A 19,270-nucleotide genomic window follows, 5' to 3' on the forward strand; every position below is an offset into this window, starting at 1 on the left:
ACTCAGGCTCAGTTTTGGGGTATTGGTCCAGGAAGCCCTGCAGCCTTTAGTCCTTACACCATATTAAACACCTTGCCTATCTTACGTGAATGAAAGGAAAACAAAAGACTTGATATGCCATGTTGTGCCAAGGTTTTAAAGAATTCAGGAAATTGGGCCAGTGAGAAGCCTGGTGGAGGCACTGGCTGTCAGTCCTGCCCTTGACAAGCTGAGTTTGCTCTCCAGTGCCCGTGCGGTAGAAGTCAGCAGCCGCTTTGTCCTCTGAACGTGCCCATGTGCTGTGGCACCTGAGCACACACTAAGTAAATGAGATGGAAAACGTAACGAATACAAGTTATTCTTGAACAGTCGGGCATGGTGGAAGGGTTATGATTTTTCACACGAGTGACTTCATCCAGAACTGTCCTTACCCCAAGTTCGTACCCAGAGGTTCGCCCCTAACCGGGTTCCAGCTGCCCTTAATGACCAAAATCCATGTCCTATGTAGTAGCTAAAAGCTACTTAGATATTTAACACTGGGAGAATGGAAGATGCAGAAATGTTCAGTGTGATGACCTCACTTGAAAACAAAGTTGAGTCACCCTTCCAATGGGGAAATAAATTTCTGCTACACAGGGATGTCCCTTGCTGCTCTGTCACCACTGAAATGGTGCAGGTCTCAATTGCTCAGTTCAGTGTCAGCCACCAGCCCCAAGGTCACACTTTCCTGACCACCTTTAGCTATTCTGGAAAATGATCCAACAAGCCAGTGAGAAATGCTGGAGGACCTCACAGTGCCTATAACTCCTTGTCTAGTCAACTCTTTTGTTCATCTGTAGGGTGTTTTGTTTTGGTTTGTTTTGCATTTGGTAGACAGGTTATCTCTGGCTGTCATGGAATTCAAGAATCCTCCTGCCTTTTGAGTGTTGACTGTACTGCATGACCATACACCTGACTTCTTACTCTTATGTAAAAAACAACCTACAAGTTATGAGCCTCTTTTCCTATCTCTGTAATGTCTTTTCTTTCTGTCTTTCCTGAACTGGGCTGGCTGGCTGGCTCCCCAAGTACAAACGCTTCACCCTAAGCCAGACAACCTGAGTTCAATCCTCAGATCTGACATGGTGGAAGTTGAGAACTCCCACGAGCTGCCCCTGACCTCCACATGGCATGCACCATGATGTACATCCCCACTCCCCTAAATGAATATATTTTTAATTCCATGAACTTGTGCTTATTAAAGCCTCAGTGTGGACTAGTGTCCCACAACCCAGCTCTCTCCATTATTGATGATACACTAAGCAACTTGAGCACAGTGTGCTGAGTGGCCTTACCTTGCATCGATAAAAGGACAGCAGGCTGAGCACCTTGGTTAGTCACTGAGACTACAGTAAAGCACGCAGCTGAGTGGCTAGGAGACACCAGCAGTGTAAGGACAAGTTCGGAGCTGGAGAGATGGCCTAGCATTTAAGAGTACAGGTTGCTCCTGTAGAAGGTGCAGGTTTTATTCCTAGCTCCCACATGGTGATCACAACCACCTGACACCTAAGTGTTGTTAGATGATGGTGAGCCTCCATGTGGGTGCTAAAAATCAAACGGGCTGGAGAGATGGCTCAGCGGTTAAGAGCACTGACTGCTCTTCCAGAGGTCCTGAGTTCAATTCCCAGCAACCACATGGTGGCTCACAACCATCTGTAATGAGATCTGATGCCCTCTTCTGGTGTGTCTGAAGACAGCTACAGTGTACACATGTAATAAATAAATCTTAAAAAAAAAAAAAAAAGAATTGTCCCCTGTGAGAACAAGTGCTCTTAACTGTTCAACCAACTTTGCAGCCCCTCCTAGAGTGAATTTAATTGCCAGTCTATTATTACCATTCATCTCCTCTACAGTCCACCCCAACATGGCTTCTACCAACCCTTGACGCTACAGTGCAAAAGTTTGATTACGCCATGATCCTATTTTCCTAACCCTTGCCTTGTTTCTCACTTGGCTTATTGGCAGTGTCAGTCACTGTGACTCAGTGAACACCCTGGCAGGATGTGCACACCCAGTGCTGAAGAGGTTCTGCTGGAGACCTCCATTCCTGAGCACCTGGAATTACTTCTTCCTCACTCCATCCCCTTAGAAAATCCCACCGGAGGGAAGACAGTGCCTCTAGCCATCCCATAACGGCTTGTACAATAGTCCTGGGGAACACAATCTTTCAAGGCTCCTAACAAAAGTAAAATTGGAAACATTTGTCGACTATGTGCAATTCGGGTGGTACATACTTCCAATGTCCCCTCTAGAACAGATGGTGAGAATGGTCTGGGGTGCTGGAGATGCAGTCTAGGCCCTTCCCATGTTAAGAAGCTCTCTGTCGCTTAACCACACCTACAGCTCCATGTGCTGAGATGGACCAGGTCCTGAGAGCATTAGCCTGGTGAACTAGCTAGTGTAATGCAGATGGCTATAAAGCCAGGAAAGCATCATGAGCTTGTCCACAAACCTGTCTTGTCCTCTGCTCTTCTACTATGGACGACACCACACAGAACCCTCAACACTTGTTGGTACAGTGTTCTTGAGTGGCCCAACCTCAGAACTAGAAGAAAAAAATTTTTTCTTTTGCATTCCAGCTGGTAGAACCCAGAACCTCAATACACTATGTATGCTACCACTCTCAACCCAGCACCTAATTTTTTTTTTAAAGTGGAGTCTTACTGTGTTGCCCAGTCTGGTCTTGAACTCCTGGGCTAAAGTAACTATAAAAATGCCCCACCATCCTCTGCTAAAAGCCGTGCACGCACGCACGCGAATGCGTGTGTGTGTGTGTGTGTGTGTGTGTGTGTGTGTGTGTGTGTGTGTCTAGGCAAACACTCTACCACTAGGCTGCCTTCCAATCTTCTTTATAAATTAAACAGTCTGGTGTCCTGTCGCGGTGATATAGAACAGGATAACAGAGAATCTCTAGTTACATGTCCTCAGTGAAACGTAGAGAACATGGGGCTGGAGAGAGAGATCAGCAGTTAAAGCACTGGCTGTTCTTGCAGAGGACCTGGGTTCAATTCCTAGCATGCACACACTCACACACGGTAGTTCACAACCATTTCTAATGCTAATCTAAACCTCTCTGGGCCTCAGGCACACACATGGTGCAAATACATACATGAAGGCAAAATAAGAGTAAATCTAAAAGTTAAAAAATTGGTAGAGAACTGTCAGCTGACCGGTTTAGTCAAAATAAATTTGATGAAAAAACAAACTTGGTGAACTTCCAACGAGTCCAGAGGATTAAGTGTGGTTTCTTAAACTTACAACAAATTGCTCCATGCTGTCATCAATAAATACAAGCCTTCCCCTTAGAAATGCCAAGTACAAGCATTCTGCCTCTGCTATTTCCACTCCATTTCCATTTCTGTCATTCCTGTCTCTGTTCCTCTTGTGACTCAAGCAGTGTCCAACATTCCAGCTTGCATTGTATGATTATCAGAGGCTAGAGAGCTGCCTCAGAGGTTAAGAGCACTATTTGCTCTTAAAGAGAACCCAGGTTCAATTCCTAGCACCCACATGGTGGCTCACCACTATATGTAACTCCAGTTCCAGGCATCTGATATCCTCTTCTGACCTAGCGGGCACCAGGCACACAGGTAAATGTAGGGGGCAAAGTCTAAATAAAAATGTAAAATCTTCTGTTCTTTCAGCTGATATTCTTTATCGTTTTGTCATATCTTCTTATATTTTTGCTGTGCATTATTTCTATAAAAATGAATCATTCTGGAGAGTGTGTTTCTGCTCTCTGCATTGCGGTTTCTTCAACAAGCTTAGGGGCGGCGGCTTCTTCTTCTCCTCCTCTTCCTCCTCTTCTTCCTCCTCCTCCTCTTCTTCCTCCTCCTCCTCCTCTTCCTCCTCCTCCTCCTCTTCCTCCTCCTCCTCTTCCTCCTCCTCCTCTTCCTCCTCCTCCTCTTCCTCCTCCTCCTCCTCTTCCTCCTCCTCCTCTTCCTCCTCCTCCTCTTCCTCCTCCTCCTCTTCCTCCTCCTCCTCTTCCTCCTCCTCTTCCTCCTCCTCTTCCTCCTCCTCTTCCTCCTCCTCCGCTTCCTCCTCCTCCTCCTCCTCTTCCTCCTCCTCCTCTTCCTCCTCTTCCTCCTCTTCCTCCTCCTCCTCCTCTTCCTCCTCCTCCTCTTCCTCCTCTTCCTCCTCCTCCTCTTCCTCCTCCTCTTCCTCCTCCTCCTCTTCCTCCTCCTCTTTCTCCTCCTCCTCTTCCTCCTCTTCCTCCTCCTCCTCTTCCTCCTCCTCTTTCTCCTCCTCCTCTTCCTCCTCCTCCTCTTTCTCCTCCTCCTCTTCCTCCTCTTCCTCCTCCTCCTCTTCTTCCTCCTCTTCCTCCTCTTCTTCCTCCTCTTCCTCCTCTTCTTCCTCCTCCTCTTCCTCCTCCTCTTCCTCCTCTTCTCTTCTTCCTCCTCCTCCTTTTCTCCTCTTCCACTTTTTCTCCTCCCTCTTTTTTCCTCCTCTTCTCCTTTTATTACTTGTTTGACCCACTACACATACTTACTCAGTACCTGACACGTGCCAGACAATCTTGTAGACCACCAGAGTTTGTTTCCTAGCACCCATACCAGGCTGTAACTACAGCTCCAAGCTCAACACCCTCTAATGGCCATTATATTATGTGCACATGCGCATTCACACACACACACACACACACACACACACACACACACAATTTATCAATAAAATAGAGAGGCAGAGGCTGTGGACCTGTGTGCCTGGCAGGTGGCTCTGGCAATCAGCCTCTCCTCAGGAAGACACTGGCCCCTTGACTCACATTCTGCACAAGCAGACATCTTTCTGTGTTCATTTGATACGATCCAGTCTCTTTTCAGCTCTTTCATGCATTTCCAAGTTTGTTTCGATGCCTGAGGTCCTTGGGAGCCAGTGTCTGCTCTCTTGTTTCTCCTTCTCTTTGCTGCTTTGGGTGATTGTCAAAGAAAGTGAGAAATGACCTCACTTTTTTGTCTCCAAACTGCAAGTGCACAACTTGAGCATCAAATTGTTATGGCATGAGCTTCCCCTGACTTGATTTCTGGATATCAGACCCCCTCAGACTCTCACAAAGCACTCTCAATTACCTCTGGCTCAGGAAAAACCAAGGAATACCCGTTCTGTGTTTCCTACAAACCACGTCCCCCATTACCAAACAAGGCCTTCCCTGTTCTCCCTGGCACCCACAAGTGCTACTCGTCCAGAGAGCAGCTTCATAGGTCCTAACACACTTGGAGTGGGCTATCACCATTGCCAGGGCGTTACCCCCAAGACTGAATTCCACAGTGGGTCAATTTGCCTGCCAGTCTTCAAACTACATGAAGCCATTTTCAAAAGAATTGCTATGTTATAAATAAAAGATCAGGGCTGAAAATTGAGTTCACGTAGCTAAAGTGGAACACATGGAACTTAGCCACTAGCTTCCACAGCCAAAACCGAAGACAGACAGCTCTCAACCCACAGCTCCGGTTACACCGTCAACCGTCAACTCTTTTATTGCACAGACTCTTAGTATCGCTAACTCTGTGAGGCTTTCTTGTCCGGAATGTTGTCCTTGGACCATTGCCCCTCAACCAGGAGTGGCTTCGGCTTCTTCCCCTGGGTACATTTGGCAATGTCTGGAGACATTTGTGGTTGGTCATGGTTGAGAGACGTTGGAATAGAGTGGGCGGAGGCAGAGGCTACTGCCAAATACCATCCCACACCCAAGAGACTCAGCAGAATAACCTGGTTCTAGATGTCAGTCCTGTGTGGCCTGAGAAGCCAGCCTTAGGCCTAAGGAGGGCAAGAGTCTGTCCCAGGAGCTGCACATTACAAATGCATGTTTATCGCAGAGTGTGGGCACCTCTATCACTCAGGGTCTGGCACCGATGCCTGGTACTATGTGGCCAGCCAGCTTGGACAGGGGCTGTGGTGACCAGGAGTCCCACATCTTTTGTTTTCCATCCTTGAAACAAGTCAGTATGAACAAGTGTCATGATGATGTCATGATGATGGTCTGTGAGATGTGCCACCATGTGTTAGGGGAGTGTGGCCAAAAAGGTCTTCAATTCTGTGTGGCCCATCTCACCCAGATGCACCATGAATTTCTGCACATGCAACGGTGTGAAAGGCTAGCTAGCATTCACACAGAGGGGTGCTGGAAAGGGACAGCTGGGAGAGAACAGAACAACTTTTTCTTTTTTTCAAGACACAGTTTCTCCGTTCAACAAACCCTGGTTGTCTTGAACTCACTACGTAGACAAAAGTGGTCTTAGAACTCACAGAGATCCATCTGCTTCTGCCTCCTGAGTTCTGGGATTAAAGGTGTGTGCCACCACACCGGGCCAGAGAACACCAGTTTTTTTTAAAGAATTATTAATTTATCTTATGTATATGAGTACACTGTAGCTGTCTTCAAACACACCAGAAGAGGGCGTCAGATCCCATTACAGATGGTTGTGAGCCACCATGTGGTTGCTGGGAACTGACCTCTGGAAGAGCAGTCAGTGCTCTGAATGGCTGAGCCATCTCTCCAGCCCCAGAGCACAACCTTTAAAGAGATAATACGAAGGCCACAGAGATGGCTCATCAGTTAAGAGCACTTGCTGGTCTTCCAGATGACATTAGCTCAGCTCCCAGTACCCACACTAGGTGGCTTACAACTCCCCGTAATCTGGCTCCAGGGCATCTGATGCCCTCTTCAGGTCTCCTCAGCCACCCGCATGCATACACACATACCTCCACTATATACACATATACACATAATTTTAAAAAATTAAGTCTTTTTTAAAAGAGAGAATATATAAGACCTTCTCAAATGGCCTGAAGACATTCATCCACAGGTTGAGAACACCACAAAAAAAAAAAAAAATCCCAATTAGAATGAAGACAAAGAAAATCCCACTGAGACAAGGTATGGTAGCTTGTGTCTTTGATCCCAGCACTCAGGAGCAGACTCCTCAGAAGTGCCGCCCTATCACCTTGTCACATCCTTTATGTGAATTACTAGCTCCAGCCCACAATTAAGGAGAAAGGACTGCAGGGTGTGGATACCAAGAGGGAAGATCGGGGGCTGTCCCAGAGACTGCCGTCTGTGGAGAAGCTGGGTAGCAACGAGAGTCCATAGCAGAAACACGAAATAAAGCTACGATGGCAGGCAGCACTTAGGTATCTTTTCTTGCTTTCTTGCTTTTTTTCTTTTCTAATAAAGAGATCTTTCAGGATAGACTTACATTCTCAATCCTCCTGCCTCAGCCTCCGGAGTGCTGGTATTGTAGGCATGTGCCACGGGGCCCAGCTTCAGTTTGGTACTTTCTAAATTGAAGATGTACCTATGATTCAGTGGCTGCACACTATTATCTGAGGTAGCTCTGGTGTCCTTCAACAGTGCAGCAGAGAAGAAGCAGGTGTTCATACAGCACTGTATGATACTAAAGGAGCAGGGATGGGTATTAACGTGCAAGATGACCATCAGAGGCAAGATCTTCAGTGGCAAAGAAACCAACAGATACATCCTATGGTCAATCTCCACTGTCCAGTGGCTTGGGATTATCTAGAAGACACTCCGGGGTATCTGGGAGAGCATTTCCAGAGAGCTTTAACTGAGTAGCAAACACTTGTCCCAAATGTGGGTCCTCACGAGCTGGAGTCCTGGACTGAATGAAAAAGAGAAAGTGAACTGAGCACCAGCGCTCCTCTTTTCCTTCTCTGCTCTGGTCTCAGAGCTCATGTACGCATGCGTGGTACAGATCAGACATGCAGGCACACACGTGTACACATAAGAACAATTTTTTGTTAAATAAAAACAAGCAAAGGAACAAAAAGATACGTTGCATAATAATGAACATCATTGAAATTTCCTTTATTCTTGTAATCTTGTCTTTTTTAAAAGATTTAATGATATATATATAGTATATACAATAAATAAATAATTAAATAAATATATATGTACACTGTAACTGTCTCAGACACATCAGTAGAGGGCATCAGATCTCATTACAGATGGTTATGAGTCACCATGTGGTTGCTGGGATCTGAACTCAGGACCTCTGGAAGAGCAGTCAGTGCTCTTACCTCCTGAGCCATCTCTCCAGCCTTTTTCTTTAATCAAGGAAGAAACAGTTCTTCAAATTCAAAGTTAATGGATTTTCTATAAATATATATGTATAGTATACAACTATAATTATGTATATATGTACATATTTTAAGACAGTCTTATTATATATCTCTTTATATATAACATCCTTTTAACTCCAGGTAATCCTCCTGCCTTAGTCTCCTAAGATCTATGCGTGCTTCCATACCCAGCTGGAATTCTCCTCCTCCCACACTCTGCTGAGAATTGAGCCCAGAACTTCCCAGGCATATGCCCCAGCCCGACTTTAGAACTTTTGGGAACAATACTCTTCCAGGATTGACTAAGTGAACAGAAAATCATATTTATTAAAATTTCTGAGCCAGTCATGATGGTACACGGAAACTTCCAGCATTCAGGAACAAATTTGAGGCTGGACCGTGGGTGCCACCTCACACCTTGCTGTCATGCCTTTACTGCCACGATAGACAGTGTTCCCCTCTTAAACCATAAGCCAAAACAAACCCTTCTCACATTACGTTGCTTTTATGATGTATTTATCATAGCAATGAGAAAAGTAACTTCAAAAGAACCAGTCAAGCTAAGGTTTGTATGGCCTTTGAGCTAGACATGGTGGCGCATGCCTTTAGTCCCAGCACTTAGCAGGCAGAGGCAGGCAGATCTCTGTGGGTTTGAGGCCAACCGGAGCTACGTAGTGATCTCCTGTCTCAAAATGAACAAAACCTCCAAACAAACAAACAAACAACAAAAGAGATGGTCTTTGTTAGTGCTTCATTAGGTAGTAACACTATAAAGAAAATCCTGTGTGTGTGACTAACACAGAAGTGGGGAGGGTGACTGCTGGGGCAACGGCCTCCTGAGAAGAGCAGCTGGTGTTGTGGCACACATCTGGTTCTGGCCTGAATGTGGTATTCTGTGTACCTTCTGTGTGTGCACTATGCTTTGTCTAGCTATCCAGTTACCCAGCTGTGGACTACAGAGACTGTCCAAGGGCACCCAGTGTGTTCCCACCAGTGCCTATGTCCAGGCCTCCTTGGGGTCAGAGAGCTATCTGCTTGGAGGCCTCGGCCCTAAACAGAGTCAGACACTGGAAGGAAAAGATGGGTCGAAAGTCCCAATCATTTCTAGCAGGATTTGCCTCTCTTCCTCTAAGAGGCGGGTCACAGCATGGCAAGGCACGGAGAGGAGGGGCAGGGTTGGCTAAGAGCACTTGGTGTCAAGAGTGCTTGTTTGGAGGATAGTTACCCGGCCTCATTCTCAGAAACTACCTGCTTTCCCATGTGGCTTTCATATGAAGACACGAAAACCCTCTCCACCGCTCCCACCCCACCCCACCCCACCCCCAACTTCAATGAAAAGGTCAAGGGAATTTTCCTTCCCTTTAAATGGAACGACTCTTTCTTGGGCCCAGAAAGAATTATTTATCAGGGGCTCACGGTACTCTGCGTGCCTTTACAGGGCCCGGCTGGTTGCTCTGAGGCACAACAGACAACTTTCTTCCTGAAAGCTCAATTTATAGGCCAACTTCAAAGCCCGGGTCCTCAGAGCAGGGCGCCAGGCTCCAGTTTGGGGACTGACATCAAAGGGACTACACAGGTTGATGTGATGTCAGGTGGACAGCCGCAGGGCTGCAGGAGCAGGCCTCCAAGGACCTGTCTGTCCTCGTACCTGGATGGAGGGCCCAGGGAGGCAGCTCCATCAGGGCCAGGTTCCTTGAATCCTAGCTTCAAAAGCCTAGGGCTGCTGCAGGTGACTGACTGGAATGGCAGAGGGTGAGAGCAGAAGACCAGGGCAGAGGGCTGCTGGAGGATCCCAAGCCTGTGCTCCTTGGCCAGCTCTTAAGAGGGGCAGGGCTTAAATAGGGGTGAACCACCTCAAGCTCTGCGGCTGGATCAGACACGAGGGCAAAGGGGCTAGTGGTGTACCAAAAGCTCTCCAGCAAGGGCTGTGTGTGAGTAACGGTGACCACACGGGCTCCGCGATGACCCAAGTGGAGCAGGCATGGCTAGCCCCATTTCTCAAATAGGAACTGAAGCTTAGGGAGTGAGGGCTGACGTGCTGGACTCCATACTTGCTGCTTTTACCTAGGCTCAGGGAACTAGAGATGCTTCCGGGAGCTAAAACACACAACAGAGATGGGTCACGCCTTCCAAGGCCAGTGGTCCTGGCAACAGACATTTATTCCTGGAACTATGATTTTTAGTGATTCTTGTGGCTACTGTAGGAAACAAGTCAGTAACCCTACTATCATACAGCTCACATATATTTTAAATTTATTATTGTGTGTGTGTGTGTGTGTGTGTGTGTGTGTGTGCGTGCGCGTGCGCGCGCGTGTACATGCAAGGTGCATGTGAGCCACAGGGAAGATGTGGAGGGCAGAGTACATGTTTGTGGGTGTGGATCTTTGTGGAGCTGGTTCTCTCCTTCTGTCTTTATCCATCTCGGGGTTTGAACTCAGGTCTCCAGGCTAGTGTGGCCAAGTGCCTTTATTTGCTGAGCCATCTCACTGGCCATCGGCCTATGTTCTCCCTAAAGAAAAGACTAGATGTGTGAAACCTGATGAATTACTGTAACTTAAGTGTAGATAGACAATTGTAAATATGTATGTACACACACAGATTTATTAAGGTTGTTCTAGATTCTATTTACTTTTATTTATGTGTGTGGATGGGTTTTGCCTCACGTATATTCATGAGATTCAATGCCCAGGATGGCCATAAGATGACACCAGATCCTCTGGACCGTGAGTTATAGACAGTTGTTAGCCACCACGTGGGTGATGGAAACTGAACTCTGGTCCTCTGGAAGAGCAGCCAGTGATCTGAGCCCCTACATGTATATTTTTTCTTAATGTTTCCTATAGGATCAAGAACCATTCTTATCTGAGTGGGTGTAGGGGTACACACACCTTTAATTCTAGCATTTGGGAGGCAGAGGCAAGTGATATCTGGTCTACATAACAAGCTCTAGGCTAGCCAAGGCTACACGTTTAAGAAACCATCTCAGCCAATCAAGAACTATTTTCAGCCGGGCAGTGGTGGCTCCCGCCTTCCATCTCAGCACTCAGGAGGCAAAGGCAGGCAAATCTCTGAGTCTGAGGCCAGCTAGATCCACAGAGTGAGTCCCAGGACAGCCAGGTTTTGCTTGAAAAACAAAAAACAAAACAAACAGAAAAGAAGCATTTCCAACGCACTCTCCCGTAGTCCTTACAGTAGCCTGACTGTGGCAAACTAGCAGTCACCTTACTTTATAAGAAGAGGAGAATGGATAGTGATAGATAGAGCCAGTGAGAAGGCTCAGCAGGCAAAGGCACTTCCCACCAGCACGACCTCCCGAGTTTGACCCTTGGGACCCACAGAATGGAAGGAGGGAGTTAATGCCTGAAGGGTGTCCTCTGACCTCTACAAACAAGCCATGACATGAGTGTCCCCCTGACGCCCAAAATAAATAAATGAATATAATTTTTTTTCTTTTTTTCGGAGCTGGGGACCAAACCCAGGGCCTTGCGCTTGCTATGCAAGCGCTCTACCACTGAGCTAAATCCCCAACCCCATGAATATAATTTTTAAAGATGGTGGAAAGTATCATGTGTAGTAAAGATGAGGCAAATGTGTCAAACAGATGCTAGTGGGATGAAGGATGCAGAAGCATCAGTGGCAGGCAAGCTCCTGGGAGGGGGATGGTGGAGGGTAACCATGACTGGCCATCCTCAGCACACACACACACACACCCCACACCCCACCCCGTGACATGCCTTCCTTCAAAGTGAAAGTCCTTTATCCCCTCCTTTCCTCTCTCATCACAGCTTTCCAGGGGCTCACCTTGACCCTTCTCAGTCTCTGACAGCTGTCCCAGGACAAACCCTCCTGGAGCAGTGAGGGTTGAGGAAGCAGGAGGTGGAGAGGACACCACCCCTACTGGCTTGTTTCCCTCTTGTAGAAGCAGATATGAGAAGCTGGGTACCAAAGCAAAGAGCAGTCTTCCAGACCGCCACGGGCTGGCCATCGAGACTGTTGGGGGTTGGTGGGGGGAGACGGAACATACACAGCCCACCTTCTCTGGTTGGTGGCTCTGTTCCTTAGTGCCTTCGGGGTCACTGGGACCAAATACCTGGGAGAGACACCTTAAGAGAGGAAGGATTCCTCCTGGCTCACTGTTTCAAAGGTTTTAGTCTATAGCTTTTGGGCTGTGGACACTGAAGCAGAATATTTGGTCATCAAAGCATGTGACAGAGGCTACTCGGCTCCAGTCAGACAGGAAGCAGAGAGAGGAGGAGACCAGGAACCAGTTCTAATCCAAAGGCGGCATACAGACCACCAGTGACCAGCCCCCAGCTGGGTTTACCTCCTAAGGCTTCAGACAATGCTGCAGATAACACCACCTGCTGTGAACCAGCTTCAACTCACTTTTGAACTGCAGGAAACACTTCCTGTCCAAACCAAAATAGCAAGGCTCCGGGAAATACCGTTTCCAGACCACCTCCCAGACTGGTAGAGACAGGTTCACTAAATAGCCCAGTCTAGCCTCAAACTCACAATCCTCCTGCCTCAGTCTTTCTAGGGCTGGGATTACAGGCATAGGCCTTCATGCCTGGCTCGGGCCTGAGTTAGTCTTGATTCCCTAGGGTACCAGCTCAGATGAGGGGGTTCCTGTATCCTGAACTTCTATGTTGTAAGAAAGTCTTAGCAGTCACGTGAGGAGGCTTGGGTAGAGGTGAGGATGCTCAGCCGCCCCAGTTTAGGATCGGCATCCCATCCAGACAGCCCCACTGCTGTACCTCCAAGGTGAAAAAGCCACCCTAGGCTGCTCCCTGCCTCTGCTATAAGAGCTGAAGATCTGCCCCGCTGATGAGCCTGCGTAATTGCATAATCATGACAGATAATTACAGTGTTACGCTGCTAGGTTTAAGGTATCCGACCACACTGTAGTAGCTACTTGAAATGGGTTGCAATCCCTGAACAGGGAGGGCTACTGAGACAGTTGCCAAGCTCAAAGACAGAGGACCCGGGCAGGTGCTGAGGAAGTCCTCTGCAGCCTCCCAGCCTTGCTTTGGGGGGCAAGAGATAGAAACCGGAGCAGCAACACTCCTCCCATATAAAGAGAAAGATGTTTCTGATACTTCCAAGGGCTGTAACTTGTGGGGATGACAAGAAGCCAGGCAGGGACAGCTGTCCTGAAGTGCAGGGGTGAGAGGCTTGCTTGGATCATTCCCCCACCTCTCCATCTCCCCCAGCCAGCAGACATCTAGAGGTTGCCAGTTAGGCCACTCAAACTGGAGGGGACTGAAGTGAAGTCAGTGAGGGACACCCTCAGGTGGTGCTGGCAGGCTCCCCCTGGGATATAATAGACCAGTGGAGACGCAGGGGTTGCTTACTAACTGTTGTGCTCGCTGGCTGTTGTGGCCCTGGGCACGGACCACAGCAGGAGGCCTGAAAGTCAAAGCCAAGAAGACAAGCGTTGGGAGGGTGAATTTCTATCTAGGGTACAGGACAAAGCTTTTGGAGGTGGGAAAGGCGGAGGAGGCTGAATGGGTATGGCTCCTGCCTTTGTGGGCAGAGACAGGCACAAAGAACTGATCTTTTGCAACAATCCTGACCTTCCAGGGACTCCTCAGCAACTGTCTTTTGGGGGAGGACCCTGCAGAGATATCCATACCACAGATCCTTTGGGTGCAGGCAGGGATGGGTGGGTGGGTGGAGGAGGCTTTATCAGCTCCTCTGGGACAATTCTGCCTCTGAGCCTAAACCCTGGGTTCAGGAAGAAAATGCTTTTGAGGGTCAAAAACCTCCAGACAAACAGAAACTCAGACCAACAAGGAACAGAGAACTTGACAAAAAGGAGCCATGAGGGGGCTGGAGAGATGGTGTCATTAAGAGCTCGGCCAGGACAGCCAGAGCATCTGGGTTTGATTCCGAGCAGCCGCATGGCAACTCACAGCGGTTTGTAACTCTGTTCCATGGGATCTGATGCCCTCTTCTGGCCTCTTCCAGCACTGCACACAGGTCATACACACATACAGGCAAAACAACAACAATACACATAAAAACAACTACAATAATTTTTAATTTAAAAAAGGAAGCATGAGTCTTGAGTGGGCCAAGTCCTACCCATGTTTGGGTAAACTGAGAGCTCTAGATGCTTCCAGGGCCAGAACCAGACAAGGGACTCACACAAATAGCAAAACGCCTGACACCTTGGTTCATGAAGGATTAAGGCACAACTCAATGTCCAGAGGCAGAGCTCCTGTCACAGGCTGAAGACTGCCTAGCACTGGGGGGACATCAGCAAGGTGTGCTGACTCGAACTGGGACCCCGGCTAAGGGACTTTGCCTGCGTAGTTCTTTCTCAGCTCCGTAAGAATGCAGGACAGTGGGCAGCTTGGCAACACACTTTCTCCTCCACAGGAGAGCTTCGAGACTGCTCTCAGTACTCAGAAAGTCCCGGTTAGTGTCTGCCCTGTTTCCCAACCTGGGGTTTACCCTCTCTCCAAAGCCTGGCTCTCCCACAAGGTGAGGTTTGTTCATACTCTGCAGCATCTGGCTGTACCCACACTCCCAGCCTACTCTAGCCTCATCTGCATTTAACATGCCTTGTTGGGCTGTGGCAAAGAATACTCAACAGATTCATATTAAAAATGCCCTTTAAAATTCAAAAGCTTTGAACTAAAGAAATACCTCGAGAAGTTCTCGTGGAAAGTTCAGTCCCGTTGATTCAATTCACTACACTTAGATGCACCTTTTCAAATAATAGGGAAAAAATGTAACAGGGTCAGGCCCAATCAATATGCTTGTTCAAACAGAATTGCGGGGACTCTGATGTGCGTACATTTTGTGCTCTGCCTTTGTACCCCGCCACTCGCTCTGAAGAAAGGTTTCTTTTGCTGGGGGAGCAATGAAAGTGGTCGCCTTTTGAGTGCAGGCTGCAAAGCAATGGCATGTTTACTGTGCGGGGAGGGGCTGCCATTTTTTTTCATGCCTTCCCCAGCCTAGTCCCTTTGTTCTTTTCAGAACAACCTGAGAAGTCCCTTGCAAAGCCCCTGAGTGATGAGGCTCCTGAGGCAGAGGGCTCCCAGCATTGGCCTGCTATGTCTCAGAAATGTGATTTTGTGGATTAGACAAATAATTTGCTGCTTCATTCCCACCCTTGGTGAGAACACAAAAGGACTTAGCATAGGGTACTGTGTGCTGCTCCTGGGGGGGCCTCCAGAGCTGTAAGAGGCTCCTGGCTGGCTGGGCCAGAGTCTGTTACTATCATTCCTCTTCACACTTGCTGGGAACCTGCAGGCCCCTGGGGAACAGGTGAAAGATACCACCAGAAGTAGATGGGAAAGCTCTGTAAACTGTCCATGTGGAGGTAACCAAGGCCTTCGGTGGGGAGGTGAAAGGACCCACTAGAGGTTTACGGGCCCAGAGCTGGACGCCAAGGCAGCGGAGGGAAGATGAACCAGGATGCTTCCTTTTAGTATCCCCTCAGTCCAGCAAACCAGCTTCACAAACTGTATGTAAACTGTTTTTATTTAGCTGGGATCATGCAAAAGAGATTAGAGAAGACACAGAGACATACTGGTCCTCTGCTCCTCAGGCCCTCGGCTAGGTAAGGGTACACAGTTGGAAACACTGGATCAGAGTCCTTACCCCAGACTGCACATACCTAGTGAGCCAGTCTACAAACGGCCTCATCTTGGTTTGCTTTTTTTGAATTGCTGAATTAGAATACCCCATCTATTTTTTAAAAAGGATTTATTTACTATATATAGGTACACTGTAGCTGTCTTCAGACACACCAGAAGAGGGCATCAGATCCCATTACTGATGGTTGTGAGCCACCATGTGGTTGCTGGGAACTGAGCTCGGGACCTCTGGAAGAGCAGTCAGTGCTCTTAACCACTGAGCCATCCCTCCAGCCCATTTGTTTTTTTTGTTTTTTTTTTTTGAGTGCTTTGCACTGAGTTTGGCTGAAGCCCTTTCACTTTCTCTGCAGACTGAAATTGAAGCTGCCGTTCGCCTAGAACCCTGATGGAGAACCCTGGGAACAGCAGCCAGACAGTTGCCAGGCTCCCTCACACACAGGGCTATAGCTGTGAAACACAAACCAACATTGACAGTTTGAAACCACCAATGCGGTTCTGTCTAGAAACCGCCTAGAAACTGAGGGGCGGGCATCGGCTGTGAGGTATTTTTAGATGACTGCACTCAGCTGCAGATTGTCCCCTCCTTGTTTTAATCTGCTACGTGACACTCTGGCTAATGTTCAAAACAAGAAGAGTACTTCTTAAATTCCAGCCGAACAGTGGCTACAACAGTTCTCCCTTCGGTCCATCCAGAGTGCCTGGGAATCCACTTTCCCACTTTAAATACTTGGAAGGCTTCTCCAAACCTCCAACACACTCCTTGGCCATGCAGAAACTTGGAAACGCACACAACTCTAAACCAAGCTGGCCCCTTGCCTTCTGCTTTAGGCATGCATCCCAAGTCAAGATGAATTAAATGCAAATCCAGTTTGCAACGGTTCATCACTAACAGGCCTCGTTTGAACGGGTACAGTGTGTGGGTTGGCTGAGGGCCTGTTGTACCACTTCTGCTGTCTTGGATTAGATCAGGGCTGGCCAGCCCAAGCCAGCCCCAAATAGGGATCCTTGCCTGCGGGTGGGAAAGGGATCCTCACCCCTCAAGCCTCCAAACTTACTCAAATGTCAAGGAGCTGTCAGTGAGAAGGATCTTTCGTACGTGAACACAGTGAGGAGGCAGAGGGTTGATGCAGGGTAAGTGTGCACACTCCATAGTGAATAAACACAGCCAGCAAAAACCAGGACACAGATGAGGTTAATATTTTAATCTATACATCACTTTTTTTTTGCAAACCATTACACTTTTATTTAAATTAACTTTTTCTTGCAAAATATTCATTTCATTTTTCCAACAAAATCTTATAAAGGCAAAAAATAAAATCTTATTTTGGCAAATGTCATGAAGTTGATACTGGCAGCATATGGAGTTAGTTAAAAACAGACAGTAACTTCTAAATATATTCAAGGATTTTTTTTCTTCTTCTTTTAAGCATAGTCAAAGACAAATTTTTGTTTAAAATGTGGCTCCGCCCAATGAAGGTGTTTTTTTGTTCTCATTGTTTCCCGCATGTAGAATATCATGAGACATGTTAAATAAAGGGCCCCCTCCTCCTCAGCGGGGCTGGTGTCAAGTCACAATCCTGTGTCCCGGCCCTGCCTGCCCTCCTCACCAGACGGAGTCAAGGGAAGCTGTCCGGGCTTTCCCCACAGCAGACAGCAAAGGTCCTTTAGCACTGCCTGGCTGCAGGGATGGCTCAAGGCTAGGCATCTGTAGGCAGATGTCACCCAATGTTGCGTTTATTGCTATAACACTTCTCCAGTTTCCACTCACAGGGGCTTTTTTTTTTTCTTCTTCTGAGAATTGTTTGCTGAGGAAACGTCACTCCATCGACAGACGAAGAAGCCAAGGCTTTTGAGCACATGGTTGCTCCTCAGTCAGAACCAAGGGGCAAGGCACAGACAGGCTCCCTGAGCCATCCAGGTGGAGTGTCCAAGGCTGGGTATCAGCAGGGACGCAGATCCCAGCAGTCGACTGCCTCTCTTTTCCTGGACAGCACAATGAGCTTCATACTGGAAGACAGCCTCAAATCCTGTCACTGTCTGGGCTCACGGGTGGTGGAAATGGCCCCTGCTTGCCTGTCCCTCTCCCTACCCATTATCCCCCCCACCCCCCATAGTACCTGAAACCCTATGTGTGTCTACAAAACCCTGCAGGCTCACCTTACGAGTCATCCAGTCCTTGAGGTGAGCATTATAAAATATATTCTGATTCTAAAATACAGTATATTTCACATCGTGTATCAAAAGTGCTTGTCATCTGTAAAAAGGAACCTGGACCGAGACAAATGGGCATGTGGTAGGATGGGGCCCTGGCTCCATGCTGCACCCACCATGGTGGGTAGGTTGCTCTCTCCTCCAGCCAGAGCCCCTGTTCAGCTGGAAGGGTTTCCACAGTGGGCAGAGAGGGCCATATCCCAGGAAGATGCTGGTTTCGCTGGGACCCTGGCTCCACGCTTCTCCAATGCACACTGGATCATGGGTCCGTTACTGCCTGGGCTAGCAAAAAGCACAGGAGACAATGAGAGGCCGGAAAACCTTTGCTCCTGTCATCAGAGTGGACATGTTTGTGCACACGCATGACAGGGGCTGGAAGATGGGGCAGCAGAGCAGGGTGTGTGGGCAAGGCGGCCGCTGTCAAGGGACCTTTTCATCTAGGACCCAAAGTGTTGGGTTTCATTTTCCTTCCACTCTAGGAAACACAATGTGCTCACACAGGTTCACAAACTTGCCCTGCTGTAAGCCAAGGCCTGGGCAAGCCTTGGGGGGGGGGGGGTGGAAAGGCTCTGCTTTTTATTCTCGGGAGGACTGGAGAGCCCCACTGCTGTGGCCCTGCTTTCTAACCTAAGAACACAGTGGTTCTTAGGCATGTAGTGCCAGGAGAGGAAGAGGCTGAGGTCTGGAGAGAGCGTCCAAGGCCTAGCACAAGACAGAGTCTGGGATTTGAAAAGCTCGAGTGAACAGAGACTCTCCCTTGCACCTCTGCCTGCTCAGATTTCTAAGAAAGCACATCTATAATTGGGGTTCTGGTAAGTCCCCAGAGGCCTTTACAAAGGACATGGCTGCTGTTCTCCATGGAGTTCTGCTCTACCCATCCTGAGAGCCAGACTAGGCCCAAGCTGGCTTACCTCTCCTCCTGCCCTCAGGCTGCTAGAACCTACCGGCTCTGAAGCAGGGGCAGTCCTAAGTTGGAGGACCCCAATGCAAAGCGATACCCCATCATCATCCTCTGCAGACCCTTGGAGCTTCTGGGAGTGGCCTGGATGAGCCCACAAGCCATCAGTGATAGAGATACAAGTTGTGGGTTCATACCAAAGGGCTTTGCACCCTGACACAAGCTTCACCTCCTTGGGTAAGTCCCTCAGGTGTCTGAGCTGCATCTCCTCGGCTACAGAATGGAGTGAGCAGCTTTATAGTATAGTTGGGAGATCAGGAGATGTTCAGCACCATGCCTAGCACACAGCAGCCCCTCAACAAGGTTGACCATAATCCAGTAAAGGAAAGAGAAGGGAGCTCTTTGCAAACTGACAGCAAGGCAGACTGTTAGGAAGAGACGGGCTGCAGGGAGCTCT

The 19,270-nt window shown here is 48.3% G+C and overlaps 2 protein-coding genes across 42 annotated transcripts in view; both read right to left on the bottom strand.

Annotated features, from left to right (window-relative positions):
• Positions 1-3,717: 3,717 nt before the first annotated feature.
• On the bottom strand, positions 3,718-12,079 carry LOC148007800 (uncharacterized). Its single transcript, XM_087603930.1, has 3 exons — positions 11,896-12,079; positions 9,743-9,911; positions 3,718-4,480 (listed from the first exon to the last, which is right to left on the bottom strand). Exons 1-3 carry the CDS (start codon positions 12,077-12,079, stop codon positions 3,718-3,720), a joined length of 1,116 nt encoding a protein of 371 aa, XP_087460056.1.
• Positions 12,080-16,883: 4,804 nt separating this feature from the next.
• Plekha7 (pleckstrin homology domain containing A7) overlaps positions 16,884-19,270 on the bottom strand; it is a 181,754-nt gene continuing 179,367 nt past the window's right edge. For 33 of the 41 annotated variants that reach the window (XM_087582551.1, XM_087582497.1, XM_087582475.1 and 30 more), the window contains one exon: positions 16,892-18,197. Coding sequence is in view for 13 of the 41 variants with exons in the window: in XM_087582491.1 (XP_087438617.1) it covers positions 18,175-18,197 (23 nt within the window). In the remaining 28 variants the exon portion in view is untranslated. 41 annotated transcript variants of the gene reach the window in all.

Source organism: Rattus norvegicus, chromosome 1, assembly GCF_021556685.1.
Source record: "Rattus norvegicus strain SHRSP/BbbUtx chromosome 1, alternate assembly SHRSP_T2T, whole genome shotgun sequence".
Taxonomy (NCBI): Eukaryota; Metazoa; Chordata; class Mammalia; order Rodentia; family Muridae; genus Rattus; species Rattus norvegicus.

Bases quoted from the DNA above. Each gene is read 5' to 3' on its own strand.
- LOC148007800 (XM_087603930.1), bottom strand. From the start codon at position 12,079: ATGGCCAGCCCGTGGCGGTCTGGAAGACTGCTCTTTGCTTTGGTACCC. The intron at 9,912-11,895 runs GTGAGCCCCTGG...GCCCCTCTTAAG, and splicing joins AGAGACTGAGAAGGGTCAAG to AGCTGGCCAAGGAGCACAGG. The intron at 4,481-9,742 runs GTACGAGGACAG...GGGTCAAACAAG, and splicing joins TCCCTGGGCCCTCCATCCAG to TAATAAAAGGAGAAGAGGAG.